Source organism: Podarcis erhardii (assembly GCF_964252035.2).
Source record: "Podarcis erhardii genome assembly, chromosome: 6".
Classification (NCBI taxonomy): domain Eukaryota; kingdom Metazoa; phylum Chordata; class Lepidosauria; order Squamata; family Lacertidae; genus Podarcis; species Podarcis erhardii.
The window spans coordinates 11,333,965-11,358,478 of record NC_138510.1 but is presented as its reverse complement, the minus strand read 5'-3'; the positions used below and the strand labels follow the sequence as shown (position 1 = coordinate 11,358,478).

Here is a 24,514-nt window from a genome sequence, read left to right as displayed (position 1 = left end):
CCGCAGATCCCAGGGCGCTTCACAACATACCCAGGGCTTTTCACAATAATTGCTAGTTGGAAATCAGAACAAGTGATATAATATCAAGCTTGAAAATGCACGTTTGCATACACCTTGCACACACAATACAACATGACTTGGGATTCACACATGTTAAATTCCTATAGTTCCTCCATATACACCTTTTTTAGGAGGAAGGGATGCTGAGAGCAAGAATGCATGTGTATACCCAGGATCACACATCATCTCACCAGGTCTACCAGATTTCCAGCAGTGATTGTGTGAACACAGTAATTCAATATTCTGCATACAGAATATTGTCACAGCGGCACTCTATAGTTTTTACATCAAGAAAATTCCCCTGTGATTCCTTTTATGAAGGAACAGAAAGAGATTTTTTTGTTCTTGTAGTCAGTCATCTTTATTACTTTAATTTGGTACCAGTGTTTCCCGCTTCTTTACTGAGAAGGGCAAGAGGCTTCTCTGCCAAGTGATGCAAGTAGAATGGAGAGAGGTTGTTACCTTCAAGAAAGGCACAAGGTAAGGTTGAGGTGAAGAATTAAGTTCCCGGTACAGTCTGCTGGTGAAATCTTCTGCTTCAATTTTTCCATCCTGAAGAATAAAATTCAGATTCAGATTTTCCAGATAATGAATTCCAGATATTAAGCCTTCAACCATTTAAATGTATAAGAAGGACATATCTTCTTAACAAGATACAGTTGTACCTTGGTTGCCAAATGCCTTGGTACTCAGACGTTTTGGCTCCAGAACGCCGCAAACCTGGAAGTGAGTGTTCCAGTTTGTGAACGTTTTTTTGGAAGCTGAACGTCCAATGAGGCTTCCAGTTGAGTGCAGGAAGCTCCTGCAGCCAATTGGAAGCCACACCTTGGTTTCTGAACCATTCTGGGAGTCGAATGGAGTTTGACAACCAAGGTACCACTGTACTTAACTGGGTAAATTTATTTATGGCATTTTGCAAGAAGAATGCTACATATTCATCCAACATAAAAATACAAATAACACATCTGCTAGCAAGTTCAGTTTAAATACATTTTTAAATACACTTGATTTGCTCTTATTTTCTATGCTCATAAGCAGAATGCTAATCATTTCAAAAAGTCGCAAAAAAGTGTATGTTTACATCAAATGGTAGAGCTGTTATTTTGACTGGACTGTTTTTGATTCCTCTGCTTTTTCAATACTGTGGTTTTTCAATACTGGAGAGCAATGAGAACATCCATATGACTGAAGCCTTCTATGGTTTTCATTTCACATGAATGAACTCTGTCTTGTTAGGGTATACCTTGCCTAAGTTTTGTTATTCCATACACATGTGACTGTTGTAATAAAATAAAAAGTTGGGGCGGGGAGGAAAATTCCCATATTTTCATTTTAAGCAGTCAATCTTTTTAATGTTTCGAAATTATTTCCTTAATTCACCTTAAAAAAAGATGACATGTTTTAAATGAATGGATAGCAATAAGAGCTGGAAAATTGCGACAGGCTGCTGTGGAGAAGCAGGTTGTTTCTCTGTAGCTTTCCCTGCTCATTGGCCTTATATCTAAAAATAGATGTTCTGAGTCGCATCCATAACACCTTTGTACATTACTTCAGAATTTGCTCTTTGGATATTACAACAGGGGCAGCTAACCTGTGGTCCTCAAGTGTTGCTGAACTCCCAGCTCCCATCAGACCCTGCCAGAATGGCAAATAGTCAAGGATGAGTTGGGAGTACGGCAGCATCCAAGTTTTGGTAGAGTATGAGACTCTTAATCTCAGGGTCATGGCTTTGAGCCCTACATTGGGCTAAAAGATTCTTACATCGCAAGGGGTTGGACTAGATGACTCTCACGGTCCCTTTCAACGCTACAATTCTATGCTTGTATGCTATACTTCTAAAAGAAACAACCCTTTTCTTCTTAAGCAAAAGGAGTAAACACATGAAAAGTATCTTATGTCTATTGTTTTTTCAAATCTTTGTTTCGCCTAACAGTATTGAAAGTCAACATTTTACTCTCTTATTTTCAAACTACGTTTCATAACCGTATGTTTGTGGCCTGGTTCAGACAATCCAGAGGACTGGAGATGAGATATGGCAAGACTCATGCTCCTAAGGCCTCCATCCCCATCTTCTCCTTCATACATGGCAAGGAGGGATGTGGAAGTTTTGCTTTAGAACAAATTGCGGTTCTGTGCCGCACCTCAACTCAAGGAACAGTGGTTCGTTCCAACCGAAATTGTTAAAAACAAATGATTAAACTATGGTTTCAGATCCTGACTTATTAACTGATTTTAGTTAGAACAAACCACTGTTCCTTGTGTTTTAGACGACATGTGAACTGTGGTTTATTTTAAATTGGAAGCTTTCATTTGCAAAGGTAAAGGAGAGGGGAGAGACTCATTCTCAGTCACCCAAGCTATGTTTCAGATGAGGATCTGAACTAAACTGGTGTCTGTCTTACCAGCAGGTGCTGAACTAGTTCTTTCACATTAGCGGCAGTCTCGGAAGACTGCTTTCCAGAAGAGGCCAGTTTTATTAGCGTGGAGAGAAAATTCTTGCATTTCTTCACATTTTCCATGGTTTCCTATTGGAGGGAAAGATAGAAAAGAAAGTGAGACGGGAGAGGGTTTTTGTTTTGTTTTTTAAATGTATTTGAATTCAATCTGAACACTATAGAATCCCTTTCAACCCTATCGATTGGCAACACTGCCATTCAAATTGTATTTGGCCAGGAGTGTGGATATTCTGTGCCCATGCATAAAAAACACATGATGTGATAATGGAAACATGCCAGATTCTCAAGGATCCTGGCTTCCTTGTTTTTGTCTTAAAGAAAGTTTATGGCCCTTGTTACTACAAATATGTTTCATGGCTTCTGGGGTAATGCCTGTTGAATCTTAGAAGGAGAAGCTGAGCAAGTTTTCTACCATTGCTGTATCATTATTAGATTTCAGTGTCCTGCCCAGTTCTTTGCCTCTCCCATCACCACTAGGAGTAGAATAAATTGTGCAAATTAAGATCAAAATAAGCAAATTGCTTATATCCTTTAATCCAGCTGCCCCCAACACAGAAATTAGGTTATTTTGGTGCAGAACTTGTACTTATTTTGTTTTACAGCATGCGTGTGGCACAGGAAAGTTTACCATAATTCCCACAAACATTTACATGATCACAGCACATTCGCCTCACTCAGCAGTTTCATACCCATAAGGTACAAACTGGAGTGTCAATACTGTGCCAGCAAAGTAGTCAGTATGCGCTACACTGAGCACTTGGTGGTAAGTTAATGGGTTCCTCTCTTGGAAGCTGGCAAGATCTGGCTTTTGACTTGCAACAAACAGTCATTGGGAGCTTACTGTGGCCGCAGCTGAGGCTATTGCGGCTGCTTGCACCGCCCTTTGAGACGTTCCAGTCTGCACAGCAGTTGCTGTTCCTAATGCTGTCGTTTGTGCAGGATTGCCCAGAACAATCTGAGGCTGCAAAGATACACAGATATTAGACAATTATACAGAGCTGCAGATGAAGGGAGGATGCATTTTATCAGACGCAATACCCTCCTTACAGTGATGTTAAAACAGGCTCCAAAAAAAGAGAGACATTTGCTCTGGCCACCCGTCTGGCGCAGTTAAATGAAACAACCACCAGGTGGCACAAAGCCCTATGCATTCAGAATTCAAGACACTGGAAGTTGATTAAACAAAGCATGTGTTTTTGGTGCAAAAGGTAGAAGGCAGCAGAACACAGGACCTATGAAACGGGCTACAGACCTTGTGGTGCAGCGAAATAAATCTATTTTGCTTCTGCTTCTTAATCATCACTCCCAATTATTATAAGGGCACTGTGCATGCAGACAGAACAAGCATGAGGGTAAAATCTTGGGGGGGGGGGGAGACTATGGTTTGCATCCCACATCAGTCACACAGTCAACATGTCAAGGAAGAATCGGTCCAAATCAAAACACACTGAAAAAATTGCACAGTTAAAAGCTGTTATCGGGGGGAAATGTTTAGAAGCGTAGTCACAGAAAGAGAAACTCTGCTGGTTCCACCTATCCGCTGGCTCCCAAAAGTCTAACTGGAATAACTATCCACAAGTACTAATCTGGACCACCTGTAACATAATTTAAGAGGTGTAAAGAATCTTCAGCGATGCTATAGTTGTGCAGCTCCTGCAGAAAGTCCACACCCCTTCTGAATTAAGACACTTTATCATTTGAATGCACCAGCTTTTTAAACCTCAGTAAGGGCTGGACTATTCAGTAATTTCTGTTTGCACTTATTATTGTACTTACTCTTCCTTTACAAGCTACACGTAAGCCCCACCGTGTTTGATGGAGTCCCCTCACCTACTTGGGAGAATGCCCCACTGGCCCCAGTGTGACTTAGTTTTACATCTCCATCATCTATTCTCATATAAATGAACGGCGCCCAAACAGCACCCTGGGTCTCAGCCAATGTTCTGTTTTAGGATTAGCCGGCAAACGTATGTTGGCAACCTTACCTGAACTACAGGGGGCCGCTGTAGCGTTGTCGTGGGCTGTACAGTTGTCTGTGCCTGAGACACTTGCTTGATTATAGTGGTTGGAGCCACCTGCCGCGCAATGATAGGCGTTCCAGGAGCCTGCAAAAAAGAATCCCAGGTACATTCACAGAGAAGTAGCCACATATAAATAGATAACATGCCCAGTTTAACCAAGAATCCAACCTAAGGTAAGTTGGGCTGAAATTTTAAGTCCCAGCACTTTCTTCAGTTCTGCATCCTTTAAAGCAAATCCACACCCAGTACTTAGTCCCGAATAGTTATAGCTTTGAGTTGTTTCAGCTGCACATCTTCATAACTTTGGATCTAGTCTAGATTTTTCATGGGTTTTTTTTGTTTGTTTGTTTGTTTTTAAACCAACAGGTTTATAACCCACTAGGGCTGGACGATAGCTGGTTTTCAACATTGTGATATATATCACCAGCTAATCATCATATATATCAGAATGTCTGAAATAAGGATAGAGCTATGTAGAGGCATTGACTGGCTTCATGGTTTTCCCCACATTGTGATTTCTGCATAGCACACGAGTACGAATGCACACACACACACACACACACACACACACACACACCCAGTATCATGATATGGACTTCAAACCAGTTTTGGACAATGTTCTACATGATTCTGTGGGCTATAGGGCTGGAATCACAGAAAAGTCACAGGGCTTCTCTTACTATCTTGATCCCAACATTGATATGGCAAGTTAGATCTTCATCAAAAGTTACGGTGAAGATTAACAGAGTACAAGATGTAACTTCAGGGAAGTCTGAACTTGATAACTGGCATTATTAATTAGGCTATTTTATTATTAAAATTCCAAAAGCAATATGTCAGGTCTCCAAGCCTCTAATAAAAAACCTTGAGATAAAGGCTGATTTTCTGCTGGAAAAAATCCTCCTTTAATCCTAATATTTGAAGCTGCAATGTATTAATTTATTATTTTTTAAAAAATAAAATAAAAATCACATGGTTATAATTCACTTGTCTGAATTTGCATAAAAATGTTATGGCTCTAAGACTAAATCAGCATTGTTCTAATAGGTATTAACTAAACAGTTGAGGTAGAATCAGAAAACATGAGATGATTAATTATCCAAATCCAGACTTTCAGATCCTTAAAGTAGCCCCACCTCCCCATCCTTGCTTCAACTTTAAGTACCTATCTATCCATCCCTAAACTATGGCCACATATCCAATATCCTTAATTATGGCCAAAGACTTTTAAATTATGACCCAGACTTTTAAATACTGCAATTGGAGTGGATTGTAAAAATGGAAATTAAGGCAAGCACACTTCTACAACTAAGAGCAGGTTAATTGAGGAATGTGAGTTTGCTAGCACATAATCTGGATTTTAAAAAACCAGAGGTGAACAGAAATCATGCAACACTAAACTCAGGCCAGGGGTTTCAGCTTGCCTTAGAATACCCCAGATGGCACTCAGCACAAAATCCTGAAGCTCAGGGCCAAGCTAAGAATCACCAATGGGTTTTTGTTTTCTTTTACTGAAAGGCAGCTGTGGGGGGCAGCAGGTAGGGCTGCTTATTTTTGTAATTTATATCACAGCTAGCATTCCCAGAGCTGCTTACAAAACAATAAAAACAAAATCGTACAGAAGCACTGAATACAGCACAGAAAAAAAGATAAAACTCTGATCGGTGAAGATGCTGTGAAGGGAGGCTTCATGTTGCCTATCAGAGCAGCCTCCCAACTCCTACTTGTGTGCAAGAAGGAGCAGGGCGGGGATCTCTGAGCTGTGAAGGCAGACTTCACAGGAGGGGGCAGAGATGTCTCAGTTAGGCAACAAGAAGCCTCCCTTCCCAGCTGCCCCCTCCTGCTTGCATGCAAGTAGGAAGGGGATTGGGGCGGCTCCGATGGGAAGGGAAGCATCACGCTGCCTGAGATCCCTGCCCCCTCCTGCTTGCACACAAGTAGGAGTTGGGATGGGGCTGCTCCGAAAGGCAGTGTGAAACCTCGCTTCCCAGCTGAGGGATCCCCACCCCCTCCTGCTTGCACGCAAGTAGGAATGGGAAAGGGGCTGCTCCAATGGGAAGGGAGGCATCGGACTGCTGGAGCCTCGCCACCACCACCGCTCTCAGCCCTCCTTCTCCGCCTTCCATGCCTGACCCACCATGCACCGCTTCCCCACCACCACCACCAAAGAACCAACAACTCAGGGGCTGCCCATGCTCATGGAGAAAGGAGTTAGAAGCCTCGGAGGAAGAGGAAACACGGCAGTTGAGGTCAAGGTGGCGGCCACCCCTCTGTCACTGCCATTGCTGCAGCATCACCATCCCGAACGTGCAGTAATTAATTAATTAATTAATTAAAGGGTCCCCAGATTCATTGAAAAAAAATTCTGGTAGCCTTAACCTAGGGGGCAATTCTGAGCAAAAAGCACAGTGGAAGGGACAGGGTCAAGCACCTCTTTACCATTCATCCACTTCCAAATGCAACTTCCTACGGCCTTTTCTTTTTGTTTGAAAACCAAACAAAAGAAAGCGCATTGATAACACAGTTGCATGCACCACCCATGAAGCATCTAGCATCGGCCTCAGTCGGAGTCCTGAAGTCTCATGCTTGCTTCTGACCACAGCAGCCAATTATATTCATGCACATTTCATGTTCAGACCATTAACTTCCACATTATTTTTTTTAGAGGAGTGATTTGGAGGATGAAATTAACAAACTGATCTCCATCTAACTACAGAAAAGTGGGTCAATATCCAAGCACAAAGTCTGCAGTAGGCCTCAGATTTAATTTGCAAACAAATAAAGAAGGAAAGCAACATTGCTAGTCTTTAGGGTTCGACATAGTGAAAGTGTTTGCCGTAAACAAAGTTCTGGACAGGAATTCCACTCGTAAGGCACTGGGAGTTTTCATGACACGACTATCAGCCAGGAAATGCATGTCTCCAGATACACACTCTTTCCCCTTTCCTTTACGACTGGCTCACAGTATGAAAAGCCGAATGCAATACCGAGCTACGCAAACAATATTATGTATGCATGTTAAGCAAATCCTTGCAAATTTGCCACATTTGGATCATTCGCTTCAGCTATGAAATTCGAGATTTGGGGCCATGGAAACCTGGAGCGCTTTTAACACAGGGAGTGGAGCTCTAGGATGGGAAGCACTGGCAAAGGATATAACTAGGAGCTGCTTGTTTGGGGGAATAAAAGCTTCACTGGAAGGCTGGTGGGTAAATGCGGGTCTCTCTGTGGACTGAGAATCCTGCCACCTAGAGCCAGCGCAGACATACTTTGCAGGCACGCAGAATACAACGCAGGGCATGTCAAGGGAAAACACCTGGAGGCAGCCAGCTTGGATACCCTCAAATGTAAGGAAATTTAAGATTTTATTTTACTTACGTTTCTCAGTGAACTGACCTGCACAGTCGAGATCTGGACCGGAGAAGCACTGGTAGGGGTGGCAGGGCGAGGAGTCATGGTGGTTTGAGGCTGGGACTGCGCATGGGCCTGCATTTGCGCCAAAGCTTGTTGAGGGATCATCAGTAGCTGGCCATTCTCGCTACGCACAAGAACCATGCCTGAAAGGGAGGGAAGAAAGTGCCCGTCAGGATTGCCTTGGGAAACAGGAAGTCATTCCACATGCGGGATCAATGAAGATGCAACATGGGACATTGTTCAGTGAAAAGAGTTTCAATGAGATTCCACAATTGTTTTCCCAGGACAGTTAAGCTCAAATTGACCAAAGAATATTTCCATTACCAGACTGCACAATGGGGGACATGGTCCAATGACACAGTACATGCCTTGAATGCAGAAGGGCCCAAATCCAATTCCCAGCCCTTCCATGTAGAGAGTCAAGAACCTCCCGAGGCAGATCCATCCTCCATGTATTATAAAAAGTAAACAACACTTATTTGACCCCAGATATTTGACACAGAGGGGGAAATCTACAGATACAGTCCAAAAGACACACAGGGAGTTTTGTATATATGGGAGAATTTTAAAAAGCAAGTGGTCCTCACTGACCTGGTGCAAAAAGATCTTGTCATCCAGAGGAGCCCTGGCTGCCTAGATAAAACACTGTAGCCCCACGCATCCTTACCTGGGAGTAAGGCCCACTGAACTCAGTGTGGCTGTCTTCTGAGTAGGCACTTAGTTACTTACTAGATGCAAGTCAACAGCACCAGATGACCATGCTTGGCTAGGATTTCACCCCCACGCCTTGCAGATCCAGGCCAACGCTGCCACCGGGCCCAGCACTGGCAGCAGCAACAGTGTGATTTCCTGCTAGCTTGCTTCTGACAGAGGTTTTTTTAAAAACATACCACATTTGTATACCACTCTTCCTCCAAGGAGCACAAGTGTACATGGGTGCTGCCTCGTTTTAACAAGAGGCAGTCTAGGTTGAGATACCATGAATGTCTCAGAAGTTCCCTAGAGTGTTTCAGAAGATCTGAATGCAGGTCTCCCCAGTCCAAGTCTAGCATTCTGTTTAGGACAATGTGCGAGTTTTCATACTTATGTAGTTACTTGTCTAGAAAAGCCATTGAGCTTCTCCCCTGTAACTCTCTTGTGAAAACAACAGCAGAAGGAAAAAAAACCCTACTATTAAATTCAATCTCTATTAGGGCAGCCTTAAAAGCCACCAACCAATTAAACAGAGGTTTTCGTCAGAAAAGGGAACACAAATTGTCTAACTCCTAAATTAATTTCCCATAACAGATTTAGTCACAAAAGTGGTTATAAAAACCATAACTGGCCTCCAGTGCATCTGTAACAGACGGCGCAGTGCTGAATTACATCCCAAAAGAAAAATAAAAAGGACGAGGCAAATAAAGCTGCCGTTCCCTGTTTAACCACACATATCTACACTCTTAACCTGCTGTAACAGCTACAGTAGGGAAAGGGCTGAAAACAAAACTCACACCTGTTCTCAGTTCTTTTGGGCAGAACTAGGATGTAACAAATCCAACACAGTTAGTGAAGCATTCATTCACTGAAACTCATCTAAAGAAATATGTCACGCCCCGTTCACACATAATAATTGGAGCAAGTGATGAGCATGCATGTCTGAACTAGCCCTATTTAACAGACAGAATTTGCACATCGCCTCAGAAAACAAGGCAAAATTTCTATGGAGCCAGTTCACACATTCAGCCACAAATAATCAAGTGCAGAGTAATAAAACCAGTGTCTAAGCATGCCTGCACAAACACGCTCAGCGTGGCTGCGAAGAAGGATGGCTTGTGCTGTTGACAAGCGTTATCTACATTGAAGGGAGAAACAAGATATCTGACAAAGAATATATCACGAGGCTCTCCAATTTCACTTTTTAAAAGCATTTTTAACCTAATGTATTAAAGAGAGGAGTCCTCCCTGCTTCTCCCTCTTGCTTAAATGCTCCCTTGCACTTAAAGGATCAGGGCTCATCCTTCTGTGTGCGCAACCAAAGGATCTCGGGCACTAAAGGAAGGTGGAAGTCTCTGGAGAGCTTCCATCAGCCCAAACCACCAGTTCAGGGTTAGATGGAGGACAAAGATAACGCAATACAGGGTAGTTTTATGCTATCTTCCATGGGGCCTGGAGAGTCTCTACAATAATCAGCACAGCCAATAGCAATATCCATCAAAAGTCACAGAAAGAACACCACCCAACTAAAAAAGCAGAGAACCTCTCCTTTATCTCTGACCACAGGAAGTTGCCCAAATTTTAAAAGTCTAACATTACTTTCTAGATGCAACCAAGCTCAGGATAAGTTGCCTAACTTGGTATTATTATTCATCTTTCTTGTGGCTCTGACCATGTGATGCCCCTCTTTAAATCCCTACACTACTCTTCAGTCCACTCAAAAATCCTGAACAAGCATCTCATTCTTACCTTTAAACCCACCTGCCTCTTCTCCCCATGACTAACTATCAGGAGGCTAGTGAAAAAACTTTGCAGGCTAGTATGTTTGGTGGACTCATTTACAAGGCAAACCTCCTAGGAAAACTATGCTCCTACATTCCTGAATAAGGTCTTAATCAGAATGTGTTGAGTGTCCTTATTATTATCCATACCATCCCCCAGTACCATCCAGAGGCATTGCTTCTTTCTTTGGCTGTTTAGTTCTGCTCCTCATTTTTTTTCAAGGGGGCAAAATGAAATTTTATACTGGGTTTTCTTCCCTTACTGGATTATCCCTGGATTGGGAAAATCTGAATTTAGCAGAGGTAAAGTATGGGTTGACACTTCAATGAGGACCTTGCGTGGACACAGGGGAAAATAAATAAATAAATAAGCAGTTTCAAATCCACAATAAAGTCCAGTGTAAATGAGTCCCAATTGTTCTTAATTTGCATAATGTATACATGTCACATAATTCAGATTTTCTTGGAACATGATTCTTATTTTGTGCTTGAATGACTAAATACAGTAGTGCCTCAGTTTTCAAACGTAATCCGTTCCAGAAGTCCATTCGAGTCATGAAACGTTTGAAAACTGAAAACTCAATACGGAAGCCGTGTGTCATGTTCGACTTCCGAGGCATGTTCAAAAACTGAAGCATTTACTATACTTCTCCCATTTTCTTAAATTTGAGTCCCCAAAAATAGGTGTCGTCTTATACACGGGGGCGTGTTATACACAGAAAAATACGGTACTTCCAGGTTTATGGCGTTCGAAAACTGACACGTTCGTCAATGGAGATGTTCGAAACCGAGGTACCACTGTATGTCTTTCTCCTACATCCTACCCACCTGCTTCTAGATTCTGGCAGTACCCACATCATTTAACCATAAATCTTCTCCATTCATACCTAGACATACACCCCAGCCCTGAAAGTAACTTAGCTAATGACGTCTAGCCCATTCCACTCGACAAAAATTCTCGTCAAAATTCAACACCTGCCTTAGCTAACAAAAAATCTCCAGGACATTAGCTCATCCATTGATCAGAGGCTGATCATTGGTAACAAATAGAAATAAAAGTGGCATTAATCATTAAATCTGAGTTAATATTCTGAAACTGGTAGCCATGCATTGGTAAAGGGAGGTTTCAAATTTGTATTAGCCTTCACTTGTCAGCAAAAGAAAAAGCCATCGGCTCCATCAGTTTCACAGACTATACAGAAACATTAGCTATGTTCCTTGCAGATATTCTGATAAAGTTGAAATGTTTGACCAGCAGCCTTAAGCATTTTCCACTAATTTAGGGGTAAGCAACATACTCGGCACGAGCATCACGTTCCCCCCTCACCTCATGACATGCAATTAACATACCAAGCTCAACATGCTGAATGACTGCAAATGAAGCAAATTCACTAATAATGGGATGTTTTACTATAACATCTACTGAGTAAGTGTAATGTACAAATGCTACAGATGGTCTACTTGAAACTCAGGGAAACATTATAGAAACAAATATTTGAAAAACATTGAATGGAGGATTCATATTACTTTCTCTTCAAGCCCTAAGCATTTAGAATATGCCAACAATGCATAGTATATCTTTGGGGATATCTCTGCAACCATGAGGGCTTGATTTAAAAAAAAAGAATGACAGAAAGAAAGCTCCAATGGGAATAATTTTCAACAAAGCATGTGTTCCATGCAAAAGTAGTTATAAAGGAAGATCTTTGGCCAATGAATGACCTTCCCCCTAACTCTTTTCTGGAATAATTCTGAAATCTTCAAGACTGGTAATTGACAATAAAATTCTACTGTGGTCAATAGAGTTGGCTCCCATGTAAGTGTGCATAAGATTGCAGCCTTAATATACTAGATTTTCTGGAATATGCTTACCAGAATCTTTAGAAAAATGAAGGAAAGAAAACTGAACCACAGCCAGGTTTAATTGGTAACAAATATCATTTTGTTTTTCTCTCTAATCATGATACAATATGCATACACTGCAGCTTTCTCAGCAAAAATCAAAACTGCTCTCTTTTAATTAGTAATTATAAGTCACAAAGGGCAAAGTTAACCACTTTGAAGTCACACACTGGTCTCAATGGAAAAATGCTTAAATGAATCCCATTGAAATCTGTAGGATTTAGAAGTGCCGAACTTTTCCTAGATTCTGCTCATCAAGTACAACAAATCACAAGCGTTAACTATAAAAACTTTAGCGCCCCCTGCCATCCCCAGAATTTGATGTTTTTATTCCAACATATAAATATGACACAGTCAGCAAACAAACACTTTTTGCCCATTTCTCTGTCATATTCTTGCCTTCATTAAGCCTAAAACGAAACACTGAATCAGCACAGATCTTCAGCATACTAAAAAATGGAAAACAAACACCTGCTGCTCTGGAAAATGCATATCAAGTGGCACTTTAAAAAAACCCAAAAAAACTGTCACCAATGCTAAGACTTCAGAGAGGAATTAGCAATTCTCCCAAAGTGAAATTGGCAGGGCTAGAGGAAAACACAAATGCCTCCAGTTAGAAAGTGTAGTAACATATACGAAAATACAGTACATGTCTAAGACATATAAAATCAATGCAGAGTCTTCAGGGCTCAGCATCTCTCCTAGAGTGATGTATTTTTCAAGCTTTCAAGCTTTCCGTGTCACCTTTTCTGCTCAGGATACCTTCAGTGTCAGCAATGAAACTTCTCTACCTTGCAAAGAATTATGGGGCATATTCCAGTGCATGCAGATTCAGCCTGGGACTCCTGGAGCTCACCACTGCCCTGCGTGAACTGAAACGCACCTTTAGCATTCCTGCCAAGATCAACAGCAGCAAACAAGAAAGCTCACAAATTATCTTTTCTCTGAAGAACCCCTGGATTCCCCAGAATGGAGTCTGAAAACCACTGGTTGAAAAACATTTCACAACTAGAATATGCATATTTCAGGCCACGGGGAAAGGGCGTCAGACGCCTGCAACAGAGTACTGGGATACACTAACAACTACTTTGATCCAGATTATACTAAATTGTTTAGGCCATGATTCTCAGCAAGCATACTGGGTAGTAAATTAACTCAGTGGAACTTACTTCTGAGCAAACATGCTTAGGGCTGTACTGTAATAAAGATAGTGATGCTGCAATACTTATTTCAATTACTTAAATGCTTAAGAGTGCAATCCAAATTTACTGGTCATTTAACTAATGTATTTAAAATTTGTCTTTAATTTCAACATAGTGAGCAATTCTTCTTTGAAAATTGTTTCAGCTGCATTGGAACACTGATGGAGAGGTAGTCATATATGGCAAAAATATCATATTGTAAGTCAAAACAAAGCTCTTCTTGCATTGAATTAAGAGGAGGATATACATAAACTGGCATACACACCTTGATGTTATAAGATTACATTAATAACTTTAAGAATTACAGCACCCGCTACCCACTTCAAAATATTATAGAACATGAATTCATCATGATGTTAAATTTAAAGTGTTTGAAACTTCTTGTAAAGGAGTGGCTGCTATTGCAATATAAGGATATGTTACAAAAACATTAAGTTTCAAAGATAATAATCTACCTTAGAAGGAGGTTTGACTGTGGAAATGCTCCTCAAATAGCATTGCTGGTGCTTTTCTATTCTATTTACTTATAAGCATTTATAAGCCACTTGATATTTCGAAAGACTCAAAGCTGTGTACAGTCTAAAAAAAACCCTCAATAGTTTATCATTAAAACATGAGAAACAAAAAAACACACAACCTAAAACCAATAAAAGTATAAACACACATAAAAGCATATGGAAGTGGGGAGAAACAGAAATTCCCAGGATTCAAATGTGTAAAACACGTAAAGCCTTGTTAAAAAGATAATTCTTCGCAAGACGTCTGAAGCAACTGACAGTTGCTTCTTCATATAGGGGCACTCCACAGAAAAGGGAGACAGAGAAAATGCCAATTTTCAGGTTACACTGCTTAAAAATCACTAGCATTCCTTACCAGTGGTGATATGACACAGGAAATTGTCCCATGTTAGCCCCACAAGATAAGGGACAATTTACCATACAACCCTATAAGGGAGTTGGACTAGATAACCCTCAGGGTCCCTTCCAACTCTACAATTCTATGATTTCTGAAGTGGAGAAGTCACCACAAAACTTCAAATTTTGCAGGGTAAAATGTTCTTGTGAATGTGCTCCCCATACATGTTCAATGTACTTGCTTGCACTGGACACTCTTCCTCCAAAAGTAACATGCCAAGATGATCCAAGCAGCTCTCCAAGCTTATCTTGCAACCCCAGAGGCTCCCATCACTGCAGTTCTGTATCTTTCTATAATGCTTGCTGTGGCTGATGGTGCCATAGTCCCAAACTTAAGACATATGCCCCTATTAACAACTCTTGTTCTCTATGCAGCTGCAGATTGCTATATGCATTAGTACCCTGTTTTTCAGGCAACTTTCACTCCCTAAGAGACATTAAATTAAATTCCAGCGTAAGATACAATATCTATGGTGAAATTTGCAGCCTTGACATTCTGCCTTTTGAAGAGCACTGCACAACACAGAAGTTGGCATCTTCTTGTGCTCAAAATATCACTTGTTACATTTTGGGGAAGGGGGGTGATTTTGCCCATGAAGTACCGTATTTTTTGCTCCATAAGACTCACTTTTTCCCTCCTAAAAAGTAAGGGGAAATGTGTGTGTGTGTGTCTTATGGAGCGAATGCAGGCTGCACAGCTATCCCAGAAGCCAGAACAGCAAGAGGGATTGCTGCTTTCACTGCGCAGCGATCCCTCTTGCTGTTCTGGCTTCTGAGATTCAGAATATTTTTTTTCTTGTTTTCCTCCTCCAAAAACTAGGTGCGTCTTGTGCTCTGGTGCGCCTTATAGAGCGAAAAATACGGTACTTGGAAACAATCTTAATCACTGTAATCTCCATAACCACAATGGGAAGAAGGGTTAACAGCCAAGCCAATCGCAGGCATAAGGTTTCCAAATTTAGGATGGGCTCCAAGCGAAACAAAGAGCAAGTGGAGAGTTACAAGTAAAATAGGATCAAGGCAAAAGGGTCACTGCTAGGACAGGCTGGCTGACTTAAGGTTAGGGTAAGGTCAAACATAACAAGCCTAAATGATGCTGATGCATTTTATGTCCAGAAATTAGGAACAGGAGAAAGAGAGAAGGAAAGCACTACACACACAATATATGCACGTATATACACACACAAATCCCCCCTTACATAATATAGCAAGGAATTTATTAATTGCTACCAACATTGAGCACATGCAGATTCCTGCAGCAAATTGCCAAACAGATCTAATGCACTCAACTAACTCACTAGGAGAAAACAAAACAAATTCCTTCCAGTAGCACCTTAAAGACCAACTAAGTCAGTTCTTGGTATGAGCTTTCGTGTGCATGCACACGAAAGCTCATACCAAGAACTGACTTAGTTGGTCTTTAAGGTGCTACTGGAAGGAATTTGTTTTGTTTTGACTATGGCAGACCAACACGGCTACCTATCTGTCACTAGGAGAAGTTGCTCAGATAACCATCACTGTTCATTTTTCAGACTTTTATTCGCCAAATCTGTATCCCTCTTCTTCTAAACTGCGTGGGCAGCTGACATGGGGCGTTCATTTCACTTTCACCACAAGCCCGTAAATTAAGTGGGGCAGAGAAAGGGCTGCTCAGAAGCATCCAGTGAACTTCAAGGCCAAAAGGAAAACTGAACCTGAATTTGCTACATGCATCCCCAAAGTTAAGCTCTTCACTTCGCTGGTTCCTGCTGCCCCCCCCCCCCCCGTCGCAAAAGGATTGCAATGTGCTTTAGAAAGGAAAGGAAAGGAGCGTCTCCACCCCCATCATTCAGCCCGGACAGTGAGGTCCAGCGCCAAGGGCCTTCTGGAGGTTCCCTCACTGCAAGAAGTGAGGTTACAGGGAACCTGGCAGAGGGCCTTCTTGGTAGTGGCGCCTGCCCTGTGGAACACCCTCCCACCAGATGTCAAGGAAATAAACAACTATCTGACTTTTAGAAGACATTTGAAGGTAGCCCTGTTTAGGGAAGTTTTTAATGTTTGATGTTTTATTGTGTTTTTAATATCCTGTTGGAAGCCGCCCAGAGGGGCTGGGAGGCCCAGCCAGATGGGGGGTATAAGTAATAAATCTTTAATTTCTTGATAAAAAGCAACTGCAAGTCTACTCCAGATAATATTTCACATCCAAACAAAGAAGCTTCAGTCCAAATGATTAACTATTTTAATCCAAATTATTTGGTTTTAAGCAGAACCAAGTTCAGGGACAGCAAAAACTATTTCTCATATTATGAAGAACAAACCACAAGACACCAGATAATCCAATCCTGCCTTCCTTGATGAGTACCCTATATTATATAAATGTTTGAAAACATGTCACATTGACTCTCTACATCTTTTGCCATACACTTTTTCTGTTCTTTGACTAAAATGTAGTGTGTGGATGAAGTTCTAGGGCCAGAGTCCTGTGCACATGAACCTCAGACGTAAGTCTCAGTTTACATATTTAGGACTGGGTCATAAAATTTATGAATCCAGTTTGAGGCATATTAGGCTACACCTTTCTTTGGAGCAAGTGCCACTGGAATCAAATAAAACTGACTTCTGAGTACGCAGTTGTAAGATCAAAACGTTAAGGCTGCCGTTCCCAAATGTTTTCTCTGTTCACCCCATTCTCAAAAATAATTTCCAGACATATCACCCCCTAAGAAATAAAAAAATCCCTTTTTGTTCCTATTAACTCTGAATAAGAAACATCCAGGAGACATACTTAGTGCTTGTTCTATTTAGTAATTGCTTAAAATGCAACACATTTAACCAAGTCTCAAGTACTGTCCATGCGTGTCACAAATTTGTTGAATTTAAGATGTGAGCACTAAAGTAGCTTTCTACCCCAGCTCCATTTTAAAGCAAGCATAAGAGAGAGAAAACGTTTTTAATTAGTTATCAAATTGATTCTTTCCATTAGAATGAAGCAGACACAGTGGAGACTTTAAAAGCCTAGTTCTTTAGTCTGAATTAATGCCAATTTATAGCCTCACCGTTAAAAAAGAATTACCCAAATTGGTCAGGAATGGTCCTTCATTTTAATTATAGACGTTTGCATTCTGTCACAACTCTCATTTTTACTTGCTGTAGGCCACTTGTGACAATATCTCAAACACCTCCATTCATCATTTCCCCCAAAATATGTTACAAGAGCAACATCTGAAAAAGAAACAAAGTTGCGAAAACAAGTGTTTTACTCAGCCATCACTGGCTACTTATTTTCGTTTTATTTACAATGTATGGCCCACCGTTCATTACAAAGAAGACAAAATTGGTTCTCATATCTACACATACAAGGTCAGCGCTAGGCTCAAGGATCATCATCAGAAAGGCCTCTAAGAGATACATATTTTTCCATGTTTGACATTGGAATGGACTCCCTCGGAAGGCTGTGAACTTTCCTGCTTGGAAGTTTTGAAGCAAAGGTTGGGTGTCCCTCTGTCATTGATGCTTTAGTTGAGATTGCAGGCTAGAACAGTCTCAGGGTCCCTTTCCAATTTTACAATCCAATGATACAATGACTTGCTAAGAACCAACAACAGCAAGGTCTTAAGACTCTGAGAAACATACTTGTGAACTGATGTTACCAGTTCTGTACCCAACATTCATGGTGTTTTCCTTCGTATTTCCCCCTTATTTTTCCCAAGTAAGCCGATTATTTTTCAGGGGTGTGGGGATATACATTCACTTCCAAAATATTTGGCAGTCTACAGCCACTTCCATCTCTATGGCTTGCGACAACTTTTGTACGTAAGATCACCCACAGTTATACAACATCAGGATCGTCGATGAGCCAAGCAACTCAAGCCAAGTGACAAAACAAAGATTTATTTTAGAAGAACGGAAAGTAAACTCAAAGCAGGGTAGTTCTGCAGAGAAATAAATAAATAAATAAATAACAGCAGCTTTAGCTCAGCCCATTTGATACCTAGCAGCCTCCACAACAGCCATTTCTCAGGAAGTTCTGAGAAGAATGACAGGCAAACCAGAGGATAAATGCTACAATTGCAATACTGATTAATACTTTTTATTAGGGGAAGAGCAGAAGGAAGAAAAATATGCTTCCGTGGCTATCAGAAGCACCGCAATGCAGTACACAGTCTGGGAAAATGAATTATCAAACTGCTTCTTAAAAAACCATCTTTAGATACGGCCAATATGGCCAACTATTGCCCGTTCTCAAATCTTCCATTCTTGGGCAAGGTGATTGAGTGAGTGGTTGCTGAACAACTCCAGGGACGCCTGGAAGAAGTGGACAATTTGGATCCCTTCCATCAGGGATTCAGGCCTCTTCATGGGACTGAAACTGCCTTGGTCGCACTGGTCAATGATCTCCGGTGGGCTAGGGACAAAGGTGAGAGCTATTTCCTAGTTCTGCTGGATATCTCAGAGGCTTTTGACATCATCGACCATAACATCCTTCTGGACCGTCTAGAGGGGCTGGGAGCTGGGGGCACTGAGCTGCTAATTTAAATGGAATGGAGAGGGGCTGATGCTGTGACTCACAACAGCAGTCACGGGTAAGCTAGCCCCTTTGCTTCGCTTGGGACACTGCTTTGTCAGGCTGAAGATGGTTCAGCAATTTGTGTGTGGTGTGGCGACTATTGCTATGGACCACACTGGAGAACCTACAAACCTCAGATAGTGTTGCCATAGAGTTTTGCATACTATACCTAGCTGGTCTCTACTAATGGGGAGGAAAGCGAGCATTGAAAAACCAGCAGATTGGATGCTGAACAATTTGTCAATACTTATGAACCAATACTTCATATGTGAAGCACTTTGAACACTCTAAAGCAGGGGTAGTCAACCTTTTTATACTTAAAAGGTAAAGGTAAAGGTACCCCTGACCATTAGGTCCAGTCGTGACCGACTCTGGGGTTGTGTGCTCATCTCACTCTATAGGCCAAGGGAGCCGGCGTTTGTCCGCAGACAGCTTCTGGGTCATGTGGCCAGCATGACTAAGCCGCTTCTGGCGAACCAGAGCAGCGCACGGAAATGCCGTTTACCTTCCCGCCGGAGCAGTACCTATTTATCTACTTGCACTTTGACGTGCTTTCAAACTGCTAGGTTGGCAGAAGCAGGGACCAAGCAACGGGAGCTCACCCTGTCACGGGGATTCGAACAGCCGACCTTCTGATCGGCAAGTCCTACACCCGCGTGTAGGTTTTATACCTACAGCCCACTAATGCATTTTTCTTGATGGTAAAGTTTCCTTACCGCCCACCAGTGCTCCGTGGAAGGAGGATCCAGCTTGTGCCATAGTATCCCCTACCGCCCACCACTAATGGGCGGTAGGGACCAGGTTGACAACCCCTGCTCTAAAGTGAAAAATATGTGCAATATATGAAATAAATGATGAGGCCATGGAAGTTACCACTTGTTAACCCAACTTTCTAAAACAAATTGTTCCCTGGTTATTCAGCTTCATGATATACACACTGGTAAACAGGCACTTGCAACCTTCCCTTGTTACATTTTTAGATGCACAGCTGAAATACAGAATATGCCATGCCACCTGGAAAGGCAGTCACACACCTGCCACTTCCTGTAAGTGAAGAAAAACTGCATAAAATGAATGCTGAGGAAAAGGAGGCGAGGTACTATTTCTGACCCTCTGACAGTCCCCCCCCCTGCAACAAGCACATTTACTAACACAAAACAAGACTGCCTCCCTTTATCTTGCATAGCCTTTCAAGCCAGAAGCTTTATCTCCTTGCCAAAACGTTCTTATTTATTAGTATTATTTCTAAAAATCATATCCCATGGCTGTGCTCCCAAAATACAAATATGACAATTAACAAATATGCTGAGATCTTTGGGTGCAGGGCATCATATAGATTAATTAGATAAATAAATAAATGACAAAACTGCAGTACAGGACTAAAACACCAACCAATGAGAATTCATGGCAGCTTAAAAGAACTAAAAACTTTGAACACTGCTAGTTTTAAAATGCCTGGGAGAACAGAAAGCCTGAAACCAAAAATGACAGCAAAATATTATTTTGGAATCAACAGATTGGAAAGATGTATTGTGCTATGAACACATTTGCTCCTGAGTGCCCTCTCTAACACAGTGGAGCCTGCATTGCTCCTTGGTTTTCTGGAGAGCTGTGGATAATGAAACAAGCCAGAGGACATCTGGAACACAGACGGAATCAAGCTCATAACAAAGATGACAAGAAATTGTACTTTTTTGCCTCCATTCCATCCCCAAATAGCCACCAAGCAGTTTTTCTGAATGGTACAGATTTTTCTAACATCCACCCCAGCCAAAAGTCATGTTGGACCTCTCTCTCAGAAGCCTGCAAGGCACTCTGAGGACAAAGTCACTTGTCTTTGTGACAATCGGGACAGCACGGTTATGACAGACCCAGATGAGGTGTCCAATGTACAGTGTGCATTATTATGGAATCTGATTCGTGAATAAAGAGTCCAAGTTATACCCTCCTGGCTCAACGTTTTCCACTGCCAATCAGGTTCAAAGCTAGACTTAGAAAAAGAAGAGTTGCCTTTTCGACATTGTAAGTCCATCAGCAGTACAATGAAGTCTCTGAGCATATTCCCACTGTGATCAAACATGCCAGAACAGTCCACGCAGCATCTTAGTTTGCTGGGCAGCAACACCAATGTACTGCAACTATAGATTATTACACACACACCCCACTCATTCCTGTTTCTGCAACCAATTACAAATTCACAAAAATGACTAGCCATCAGCAATTTGTACTAGCTCGAATGCCCATACATATCACCATAAACCATTTGTGGCACATAAGTACAATACAATAACAAAAAGCCATTTAAGACAATGCAAGAGTGTTCATATGTTTAGCTCAAGGCAGATCAGAATTACAGGAGGAAGTGGTAAAGGGGGGAGGGGGAGAACCCACCCCCTTTCCAAAATATTGGATGGGTCCTCAGTCCTCTCAAATTTGAGTCTGCAATGCCTGATGACTTCTCTGTGGCATAATTTCCTTTTGTTCTTCCTTTTTCTTTTCTTCTTCTTCTTCTTCAGCTTCTCTCAATTGTTGGAACGATGGTTTGCACTTATCAAATGCTTCTGGTAAGATGAAAATGCCTCATTGCACTGTAAAATTTCCTCAGTATTGGCCACCTACAGGGACAGTCTTCCTCCTCGGTAAGTAGACAAATGTCTATCATCCTGGACCTGGGAGAAGCAGTTTTAAATGCCTTTTCAGACATGGGGCAATCTGGGTGACCTTAGGCCAATCACCTTCTCTCAGTCCAACCTCAGGGTTGCTGTGGGGATAAACCATGTGCACTACTCTGAGCTCCTCAAAAGAAAGGCTGGATATCTATGTGGCAAACAAAACTCCCTCATATTTGCTGTTGCTATGTGAAGGAAAGTTTATTTCAACCCAACAGGTATGAGGGTGGGAAGAGACCAAAAAGAAATATTTAGGCAAAAGTACAAACAAAATTAGCTCAATTTGTATTCTCCATTTTTTTAAAAATTAAAACTCTCTAAACGCCAAATTCTTATATCTCCACCAATGCTGTGAATGGTATGCGATTGTTAGCCGCTCTGAGCCCGGCTTCGGCTGGGGAGGGCGGGATATAAATAATAATAATAATAATAATAATAATAATAATTATTATTATTATTATTATTATTATTATTATTATTATTATTATCCTCCTAGACTGGCTCCATGAAATGAGGATTGGGGTTCTGTGCTGTTCCCACCAACAGGACGGAGCCCAGAGAGTGTCACTGGGAAAGTGCTTTTTGGCCTCCTGACAATTATGCTATGGCCCGCTGCAGGGCACTATTTTACCCTCAATGCTATTTATTTGGGGCAAGGTGCCATTAGAACATGGGCAGCACTCAGCTCTGTTTCACCATAACATTTGACTGAATCCGATTGGCAGTAGCAAACACCTAGAATCTGCGCAACGCAATTGAAACTGGCACACTATATCTTCGTAACTCTCTGCTACCCACCCAAACTAGCACCGTCGCTCAATATCACAATATACAGATGGGAGATTAGGGCCATGGATAATAAGCCAAAAGTAAGCACATCCCACACTGTCGAACAGAAGACTGTAGTCTCACTATAACACTTCTCCCTGTCGCTTGCTCGGAGGACCACCACCAAAACAAACTTTCCCTCTCCCAGGCTCTTACCTTGGGTAAGGGTAGCAAGCCTGCTGGCCCACAATCCCTAGTCTACAATGCCATATCCAGAGAGGCCTCTTACCTGAAGGCAAGCAGCAGTCACATCAAGGAGAACAAATTCTGAATAACGCAGGCAAGATTGCACTTTTATATTCAACTACAAGATATCTGAAGACTCAATCTGGAGGAAGGGACCTATACTGCCCCATTGTAACAACGTTGGCCCGAGAAGCCAAGAGCTGAGCAAGGGGAGAACTCCCTATAGGCTTTGATATGCCGAGTAATATTGACTTTTTCATGGATCTGCAGTCCTCAATTCCAGGTCACATGGGGCTTTGGAAAGTCCCCTCAATTCCAAAAGTGGCCCGTTCTGTGGCATGGGAGGTAGAGGAGAGACTGCCATTCAAGAAATTCAAGCCCAAGCCCCCATTGAGCGCACAGAACTAGTTGTGCAATTCTTTGGATCCTAGCCAACGTAATTATTTATACCAAGTTTCAAGCCAGAAAAAAAAAGCAAGGATTGTCAATATCAATAAAAACGTAACTCCTTCTCCTTTCCCACTTCCCTGTGGATGTGATTTTCATTTGAGCAGGCTGGCCATTAAAATATTAGCTTTCATGGTGGTTTGATGCTCATATACTAATCCCAAATAACAGAAAGATTCTGACCATGTCTCAGTAACATTACGATTGAATAATGAATATGTTAAGCTTCTGAATTTCTGTGGGTTGCAGTACACCACGGAGATGAAGATTAGAAGAATGTTGGGAGGGTAGAGATCAAAACTTAAGTATATAAGCATACCATGATTTCCTATACTGGTATAACCAAATGTACGTAAAGAGAAAGGGGGGGGGCACTTTTATAAAAGCAGCAATCTCCCTGCCACCAATTTTAAGTCTTGTACATTTTAGCAATTTATCCCAAGCCTAATCGTTTTCTGTTTCTCCATTAGAGGTATATTTTCAAGGTAGTTAGCATTCACAGCATTCTTCAGCTCCACAACAATATACCTACCAGTCTTGATGAGGGAGCTTCAGTGCACATATTTTATTATTTATGTATATATTTACAAAATTTCTATCCTGCCATTTCTCCGAGGAAAGGAGGGAAGAGTGGGTTGTTCTTTTCTCACACATTTTATCTTATTTTTCTGTGCAGCCTGAGAAGGAGCAGTCGCCATTAAGAAAAAGAGGTCAGAAGAAGCCAATATATATGTGGACTGTCCCTGGATCAAGTGACTTTTCTTCTTTAAGTTCTCAGATCTCTTGACCTAGCTCAAGGTTGTCAAGATGCTTAACAGATAATCCACCCCGATCAGTCCATTATTTGAAAATTATGTCCTAAAGATGTCTTAGTCAAAAATGGCAAGTAGGTATTCCGTTTTGGCGACTGCAACCTTGGTTTAAGGAGACATTTGGCGCCTAACTTAAACAGTGGTACTTCGGGTTACATACGCTTCAGGTTACATATGCTTCAGGTTACAGACTCTGCTAACCCAGAAATAGTGCTTCAGGTTAAGAACTTTGCTTCAGGTTAAGAACTTTGCTTCAGGATGAGAAGAGAAATCGGTGCGGCGGCAGCGGGAGGCCCCATTAGCTAAAGTGGTGCTTCAGGTTAAGAACAGTTACAGGTTAAGTACGGACCTCCGGAACAAATTAAGTACTTAACCCGAGGTACCACTGTATCTGAGTTTCTAACACTGCCTGCCACATAGAAACAGCTAAAAACAGTTTAAAGCGGGGGGAATAAACCCAGAAAATTAACTACAAAGCAATATAAATCGGAAAACCATGGCAAATTCTACTCAGAAAGCTTGCCTGAACAAAAATGTATTCTATTGATCCTGAGTGGTAGGCATTTGTCGTAACTAGACATGA

General features: G+C 41.6%; 1 protein-coding gene across 3 annotated transcripts in view; it reads right to left on the bottom strand.

Moving 5' to 3' along the window:
• Positions 1 to 24,514, bottom strand: part of TAF4 (TATA-box binding protein associated factor 4) — a 73,031-nt gene that overhangs the window by 23,413 nt on the left and 25,104 nt on the right. For 2 of the 3 annotated variants that reach the window (XM_081867548.1, XM_081867550.1), the window contains 5 exons: positions 7,916 to 8,094; positions 4,502 to 4,621; positions 3,358 to 3,477; positions 2,463 to 2,585; positions 523 to 612 (listed from right to left, as the gene is read on the bottom strand). In XM_081867548.1, coding sequence (XP_081723674.1) covers positions 523 to 612; positions 2,463 to 2,585; positions 3,358 to 3,477; positions 4,502 to 4,621; positions 7,916 to 8,094 — 632 coding nt within the window. The remainder of the gene's footprint in view (positions 1 to 522; positions 613 to 2,462; positions 2,586 to 3,357; positions 3,478 to 4,501; positions 4,622 to 7,915; positions 8,095 to 24,514) is intronic. The other variant, XM_081867549.1, reaches the window with a different exon arrangement.